We start from the raw sequence: 8,570 nt of genomic DNA on the forward strand, positions 1-8,570 counted from the left end.
TAAATTTTTAGACTATTCAATTTTTAGATTCTTAAATATTTAGATTCTCGAATTCTTAAATTACTAAATTTTTAGATTCTTAAATATTTAGATTCTCAAATCTTTTAATTCTTAAATTTTTAGATTCTTAAATATTTAGATTCTCAAATCTTTTAATTCTTAAATTTTTAGATTCTTAAATATTTAGATTCTTGAATTATTAAATTTTTAGATTCTTGAATATTTAAACGGAGATAAAGAAGAATATTACAACTCATACACCGATCGCGACACTAATATCGTTTATTCAAACTCCGCGGCAAGCCCAGCCGTATCTAAAGGGTTAAAAGAAAGCACTCGCCAGCTGTTTCCTCCGTCGTATTGTCCATCTTCGCGAGATGGAACGACGACGAAGGAAAACGAGACTGAACGAGAGAAGACGGTGTCTGTAATTTGAAAAGATGATTCAGGACGTAACTCGCGAGCGGCCTTCTCGAGTCGAGGGTTAACGAGCCTACCTGAGAAGCGCGCGTTCAATTTCGCGACAATACAAAATCTCAGTCCTTTTCCCTCTCTCTGAAGTGAAAGAAAAGAAAGAAAAAAAACCACCACTCTTACATTTTCCCCTCTTATATTTGTTTTTTACTCTCTCTATCTCGACGAGTTCATTGTAACAAACAAAGAGAGACACGAATTAAAACCATTTGAAAGCCATCGAGAGAGATGAAGTCTCCTGCTGCGAGCAATTGGAGCTTTTTCTTTAGTCGCGAGCATGTGTTGCTCGAACAGAGGAATGACAGCCCTATTAACAGTTATTGCCGCATGAGCTGCATCGGATTTCCGTTAATTTTGCTTCGCGATCTGTATGGCATAATAGGAATACTTTGATTAACCGAAACGAACGACCAAATTATTCATCCTGATTATCATAACAGCATATATACTACTACTACTACTAATCGCAGAATCGAGTCGCGAGCTCTGTTGCCGTTCGATGAAGAACCTCTGATATTCCTAGGAAATGTCAGAATTTGCCGGAGTAAAATTTCTCGGTTCTCGAAAATGGCGAAAATGGGAGGTTAACAGAGCTCGCAGCTCAGCGAAACTCCGCAAATTTGCCGCTAATCTGAGTTCCCGTTGACGGTCCCGTCGATCGTAGAAAGCAAGGTCGCTGGGTGATCTGCGAGTATGCGAGAAGGGTTATTCGAAGTTCACCAAAGACGCGCTCGTCTTCGCCGGGGTGTCGGTCAAGGCCCTCGTAAGTACTTTTAGTGAACCTGTTGGACAACGTCAGAGATATCTAGAATTCCCTCGTTATTCGAATCGGCTCGAAGATCATTTTCTATTCGGAACTCGCGTTCGAAGATATTGTCGTTTATTCGATTCGTTTCCTGCATTTTTACCTGACTGCTGGATTCCGGAACGACGGATACTAATTCGATGGAAAAGCAATCAAGTCTGAAAGTAGGAAAATTTATTCGGGACAGTTGAGGAGTTGAGATTTTTACCATTTCTCTCTGTTTTAACTCTGCAGAAATGGTGAACGCTGAAAATTTAGGTTAGGCTAGCGCACCGACAATTTTCACGTCGAGTATTTACATCGTTCGCCGTTTCAGTCACTTTTTTCCCAATAAATTACTCGTTCCTGTACTCGATAAATTTGTAAAAAAAACGAAAGAAAATTACTATGTTTCTCTATGATTGTATGGGATTAGAATGGGTGATTCAGAGGGAATTTCCGGAGCGTGGACGCACGTGAACGATCCGCTCGAGTACGCGAATGTTCGAGAGGCAACGTTTTGCTCTTGAGTCGGGCACCGCCGCCGCCGCGAATGCTGTCTCTCCATTTAAGGGAGGGCCGGCTTTGATAATAACCTACTACTCATTTGCCCCACTTTGTGAGCCAGCAATGGCCGGGAATCGAGGTCTTGCGAGTTTTTCGCCGCGTGTATCCGTCGTTTATCGGTTATCCGGTTACGGATTTCGAGCCGGGTGACATAATTCCTCGGCATCATAGCTGCGGAATGGTGAATGCAGTGAAATCGTCTCTCGGCTACTCTTATTTCACAAACGGGTACAGTCCAGTTTGCTTCTTTCCAGTCTTTCCGCGGATTTTCATCGTGGAACCTGTTAACCCTTTAACAAAGCAGCGTATCTGAGTTGTACGAGATTGAACAAATATTCTACACAGATGTAGTAACAATACTGATACACTCTGTGTCGCGGGGAAATTTAAATGTTCACTGGATCCTTGGAACGAAGTTAAAAAAATTCAATTACGGAAAATATCGAAAGAGTTGAATTCTTGACACTGTAAGTTGTTAACTCGGTTCACTTCTCAAACAGAAATAGGATCTCTTTAGTTTGCAATTAAGAATGAGTAAAAATTAGAAAATTGCAATCCTTAGATTACGATCTCTTAATAAATAAATTATGGTATTATGGTAACGACAGTATTTCAGTATGTGCATAGAGTAGAAGAATATCTTTTTGTCGTTTAACACGTTAAGCGCCATGTCAGTCGCCGGTGACTGACAGCATACTTTTCGTTCGGGCCGCGTCAGTCGCTGTTGACTGACGATATACAATTTAAAAAATTATATTCTTCTATTGATAAATTTTAAATAATTTGAAGATCATAAAAGAACGCGCCTAAATATTACTTGTTAACAAAAAAAGATTTCAACGAGTATTATTAAAACACATGCAGCCTTATCGCGACCTTACACAGATCTCCGGCCGCCAACATATCGGTGAAATCGGAAAAACGGAAAGGAAGACAAAACAGGCTTGGCGCTTAACGTGTTAAAGAAAGTGTGTACGATAGAAATTTTGCGTGTGTACGCTGTTAAAGGGTTAATAGAGCATCTACGGTTTGGAAGGTGAATTTGCATGGATTCTAAGGAGTTCAGGGCACGTATTGGAGTCGTGTCGGAGAAAGCATCGGTTAGGTGATCGGTGCCAAAAAGAAAGGCGACTCTTGAGCCGAAGCTCAAGCCCCGGGAAACAATTCCAGCTGTCTCTGGCGTCGCCCCCTCTCGTTCTTCTTCTTCTTCGTCCTCTTTTTCTTTCTCTCTGTGGCGCGATGCAGCGGTTGCCGGAGATTCGTATCGGCCAATTGGCGAGCGCCAACCTTTTACGGTGCCCCTCTGCCAATTCGGTCACCGCTCCAACGTTCCCCCTGTTTGCTTATCAATTAACGATTCTTTCCTCGGCTGGAAATTCAGTTAACACTCTCGTCGAGTGCTATTTATTGTGTGCTTTGCGAGCGAGATCGACGAACTTAGATTTCCTGTGTACTCGTGAACAGCTAGAGTGTACACTGTCCGCCAAAAGTATGGTATCGTCGTTTTGGAACTTTCGAAAACGATTTGCGAGCATATTCCTTGGAATAGTAAAAAAGAACTCACTTTCAACCCTGGTTTATCTTTGAAAAAATCGAAAAATCCAAGTTCTTCTCCATCCGCCATTTTATCACCCTGACTCCTCCCAGAATCTTCACTTTTGCTTAGTCAAACTATACTTTCCTAATCCCGTCCAATGTGAATTTCCAGTAGAAAATTACGAGATCACTTTTCAATCAAAACTTTGACAGCCATCTTGGAAAATTTAAAAGAAATTTACAAGCATATTCCCTTCGATAACAAAAAAGAACTCATTTCTAACCTCTGTTTATCTTAGAAAATGTCACAAAACCTAAGTTCTCCTTCATCCTTCACTTTGTCATCCTGACTCCTCCCAGAATCTTCACCTTTGCTTAGTCAAACTATACTCCCCCAATCTCCCAAGAAGATTCCACGATACAAGCTTTGAACCACTACTATTAACCCCATCAAAAAAGAATCATCATGAAGAAATTATCAAATTATTTTACCACCAAAAGTTTGCTGCTGTCATTTTGAAAAAATTCCTAAAGTAAATACGTTTGAATAATAAAAAAGAATTCAATTCACAAAACCAAAGTTCTCCTCCATCCCCAACTTCCTCACTCTAACTCCTCCCAAAATCTTCACCGTTGCTTAGTCGAACTATACTTCCCCAATCTCCCAAGAAACTTCCACGATACAAACATTAAACCACTATCGCTAACCTCACCAAAACTGAATTTCCAACGAAAAATCATGGATCATTTCACCACCAACTTTTGTGCGCCAATGTATCGCTCGAAAATGCGCAAAGAAAATGTGACAAACTCTCGAGAGTGTTGGCACAAGTAATTCACCCCGTCAAGATGGCGGCCGGGGTACCATAAGCGCAACCGCTGCATCCTCGCGAGTTCGAGAATGAAGGTATCGCTTCGACCATTTACCACGACACTAACCCGCAGCCCGTGATGTTTCTTTCTTTTTGTACGGTGTGCCCTACCCGGCGGCGGGTTGCATGAAACCCTAACCGAAAAAACTCACGAAAAACCGACCTTCGGGACAGAGGGCTTCCTACTGTAGTTTGGCAAACTTAACGAGCGAGGGTAAGGACACGGATCGACCGAGGTTCGAGGTAAGCCCCGCCTTGAATGAGATAACAGATAACGAAGTTTTATCTGTGAATGCAACACCGCTTATTTTTCACTCTCCCTCTCGTCGAAAGCTTCCCTTCTCTCCGCTTGGCACGCTCTGCTTTCATTTCGTTCCGTTCGCTTTATCATGCTCGACAAATGGTCGCTGGATCTGCTTGTAATCTTTGGATTGGTACTAATTCGTGGGATCGAATCGCTGTTTCTATTCCTTGATTCGCTTGATCCTATCTCGTTCTTTTCTCATCGATTGAAACGAAAGTAAGACAGATTAGACGAGCTTTCGTTTCAACGTTTTCAGAGATTTTTGTTTTCTCCTAATCCCGATCTATTCTCCTCGAGAGTGCACCTACATACGTCAAGTGTCCCTGTTTCATCGAACACAGACTGTTCACCGTGGGCACTAGGCAGTGGATTTAGAAATTTTCTCGAATGACAAAATAACGAACAAATTGGCAAAGACACGCGCTTCTTCCATGCTCACGCTGAACAAGCTTCAGGCTAGAACCGTACACATATATACACACACGAATCGAACGAGGTTACCCTCCCTCGACGATGAAAACGGTACGGTGGGCCCTTGAGCACTTCTCGTTTGACGCGTGCACTGTTTGTGTTTGCAGAAGTCGAGCTTCAATAAATTCGACGCTCTCAGCAAGAAGACGGTGCTGCATGTGCGTTCGATCGACGCGGGCAAAGTGCAACAGCAGCTGAACGCCGTAAGCGCGCTTCTACCATCTATATTTCTCTCACTTTCTCTCTCTCTCTTTGTCTCTTTTGCTGTATATTCGAGATACTTTAAGATTGACGTACTTAACCCTTCAGCCGCGTAGAGCGTGTAAATGGCCTCTCTGTTTCGAGCTGTTCGCGCGGAATTGATCGTTCCAGTTCGGCCGTTCTCCATTCGCGAAACGGGGAGCAACAAAAGAGATGGTTGGTCGAGGAGAAACTCGCGGCTGAGGGATTAGGTCTGAAGAATTCTTTTCTACCTCCCACAATTTTTATCCATTTCAAGTTTTCAACATGTTTCTCGTTTACTTCGATCGAAACGGAAGGGAAGAGAAACTAGTCTCTGATCCTTCGGCTACAGAAGAGAAATTAACGATGAAATTCGAATAGGAAGCACTCTGTAGCCGTAGGATTAAAGGGACCGTGGAATTTCGGGTCAGAAATAATGAAATTTGACGACAGGTGGGTCAAAATGGCGATACGAATCCGAACTGCCGCAGCTGCGGCAAGGTCGTCTTCCAAATGGAACAGACAAAGGCCGAGGGTCTGGTCTGGCACAAGAATTGCTTCCGGTGCGTCCAGTGTAGCAAGCAGCTTAACGTGGACAATTACGAGAGCCACGAGAGCACGCTTTACTGTAAGCCACACTTCAAGGAACTCTTCCAACCGAAACCGGTTGAAGAGTCCGACCAGCCTGGTAAGTCGATCACACCGCAACCGTTTTACGCCACGCTCCTCTCGGCCTCTCTCTTGCTAGACGTCGTAGGCGGACATCTTCGCCTTAAAATAGCCCCTTCAGCCTCTAATCTCCGCGAATCTTTCTTTCTCACCGCTTTCTTATCGCCGCTGCGAACGAACCGCTCGAATACACCGCGTTCCTGTTTTTTTTTCTCTCTCTCTCTCTCTCTCTATTAACCCTTTCCTCGGAATCATCTGTGACGCGACACATCGAAAGATCGAAAGTTTAAGCGAACTTTTTTGTTAATTTCCCAAAGAAATTCTAACGACGACATGTACACACGATAATCGAGAACTCATCGAAGGCCATATTCCCTAACCGTTGAATGAGATAAACGCTGAGCAATATACCACGAGAACCCATTGCTCAGGCCCCCCTTTTATTATAGTCGCTGAAATTACTGCCCTTCCCCTATATCTGTCCATCCTCCCTCGTTCTTTTCCCCCTCTATATAATTACACGTAAATGCAGAGAGATCGTTAATGCGACAAAGAGATGTCTTGTGAACTCCGTAGTGCGACCTCGAAAGCCGGAGCTGATCATACGGGAGAACGAGCCGAAAGAGCTGCCGCCCGATGTGGTCAGAGGTAATAAGTCTGACGGTGGAAGTGTGAAAAATAGAAGAAATTTTCTTGACAAAAGTCGTCTTTTAGAGTGACAGTTTCTCCTAACAGCTGCCTAACAGTTTCCAGAGTGCACCCCACTTAATACCTGCTGATATCAGTATAATTCCCAATTCATCTTACCTATTTTGTTTTTTTCTTTAACAAAGTATCGATTGGTTTGTTTTCCTACCTTTTTATTTTTAATCTGTATTATAAGCAATAAGGATGCTGTGTAGTCAGATGGACAATCATCGTTGCATGACGACTTATCATGACAATTTCGAGTCCGTGTGGTGACGTGATTATGTATGACACAAGATATTCTGTCTTTCTATTTACCATCTTCCTGAAACACACCGCCTATCTCGAAGGAATCTTTTCTTTTTAAACCAGACACAACGGACACGGGATTGTCGATTTATCGACTAACTCGCGCCCAGTAAAAACCTCTTTAGAGCGAACTGAAACGATTTTATCACGGCTTTGGCTAGAAATTCCCGCCGAGTCGCGGCTGTCGGACCATTTAGAAATGCATAACCAAACAGCGTGGCATCAGTCTGTCCTACGTGAAAATCTCACGATTAAACATCTCCTATGCGAGAAGAAGCGTGGAGTTTTGAAGGGAAAAACGGTCTGATGTTCGTTTTGCAGCGTCAGACAAACCGGACCTGGGCCTCGCCGAGTTGTCGAGCCTGAACGTGAAATCACGGTTCCAAGTGTTCGAGAAGGCCGGCACTGAGACGAACGAGATCGAAAGGTCGCCGTCGCAGATCGCTGTGAAGAGGTCTCCAAGTATCCTGAGCAAGCTCGCCAAGTGAGTAATCTCACTGCTTCGTTTTCGGCCGGACTCACCTACATATTTTCTCGTCTCGTTCGATCCTGCTTGTCTCGCTTCTCTGTCTCTGTCGCCTCCTCTGGTTCACCGTCGGCCATATACGAAGGCGACGTGGGTCGTCGAGGAGATGGTTCTCAGCCGTGACACAGATTCGTTTCCACGAGACGGGCACAACGAGAACTCTGTACTCGATGTTTCTTTCCCCCTCGGAATACTCATTGTTTTGTCCGTTCAGGTCTCTTGCTTCGGCAATTTTCCCGTCGTTTATCATTTTCATCCTTCGACGAGACATCGTTGCCTATTCTGTCTAATTACACCTATTTAACCCTTTGCACTCGAAGGTGATGTAGGAAAGGTCGCGAATTGGATCTTCTTTGAAATTTTTTTTAGACTAACGTAGAAATACACTGTGCTATTTTACTTTGATGTTTAACGCGTTCTCTGTTTCACTATGGTGAATTTTTCATAGATCTGCTGTCCGTCTTGATTAATTATTAGGTTTACAAATTAATTCGTGGGTTTGCTATTTGCTGTGGGTTACAGGCAGTTGGCGAATTCCCTTTCGAAAAAATGATGGCGGTTTCGAACGTGTAAAATCAGCAATGCTATTATCGACATCCTCGTGTGTTTGGAATTTTGAATCGGTTAGATGGTGCTGAAGTGAACGAAAGGAGATAATAGTCTGATGGAGCTAAGTCTCCCATCCCAAAGACCTGTCGCTTCAAGAGCACTTTTTTTAAGTTGAAATGCAAAAAGGATACGGTGTCTAATGTGCTGTTTATCCAACGACACAGTGTTCTCCACTGTTTTTTAGGTTATGTCATTAGTCACATCGAGTCCGATAGTGTTTTGTTTTGCTAATAGAAGCAACTTCAGAGCTCTAACACAGCGGGAAAGAAGATTCAGTTCAAAGTAAAGTTACAGCTGATTAATCGCAAGGGCCACGAGTTAATTTGTACACCTATTACTTACCAAGTGACAATTGTTCAGTGTCGCTTCTCAGTCGCCGCTCGATTGCAAAGAGTTAATAGGGACTGTTGTCCTCGCAACGATCTCAGGTCACGTTACACCTAGCAGGTGTGTTAAAAATACCCTTTAAACGTTTCAATTTCGATCGAATATCAGACACACGTGAAAATATGCAGACCACCGGTGGAATAATGAATTTGC

At 43.2% G+C, this 8,570-nt stretch overlaps 1 protein-coding gene across 1 annotated transcript in view; it reads left to right on the forward strand.

The window, feature by feature from the left end:
• LOC108573827 overlaps positions 1-8,570 on the forward strand; it is a 102,430-nt gene that overhangs the window by 80,552 nt on the left and 13,308 nt on the right. The window contains 5 exon segments of the mRNA XM_017936304.1: positions 1,139-1,237; positions 5,116-5,211; positions 5,684-5,918; positions 6,476-6,547; positions 7,217-7,379. Coding sequence (XP_017791793.1) covers positions 1,139-1,237; positions 5,116-5,211; positions 5,684-5,918; positions 6,476-6,547; positions 7,217-7,379 — 665 coding nt within the window.

This window comes from Habropoda laboriosa, unplaced genomic scaffold (assembly GCF_001263275.1).
Source record: "Habropoda laboriosa isolate 0110345459 unplaced genomic scaffold, ASM126327v1 scaffold111, whole genome shotgun sequence".
NCBI lineage: Eukaryota > Metazoa > Arthropoda > Insecta > Hymenoptera > Apidae > Habropoda > Habropoda laboriosa.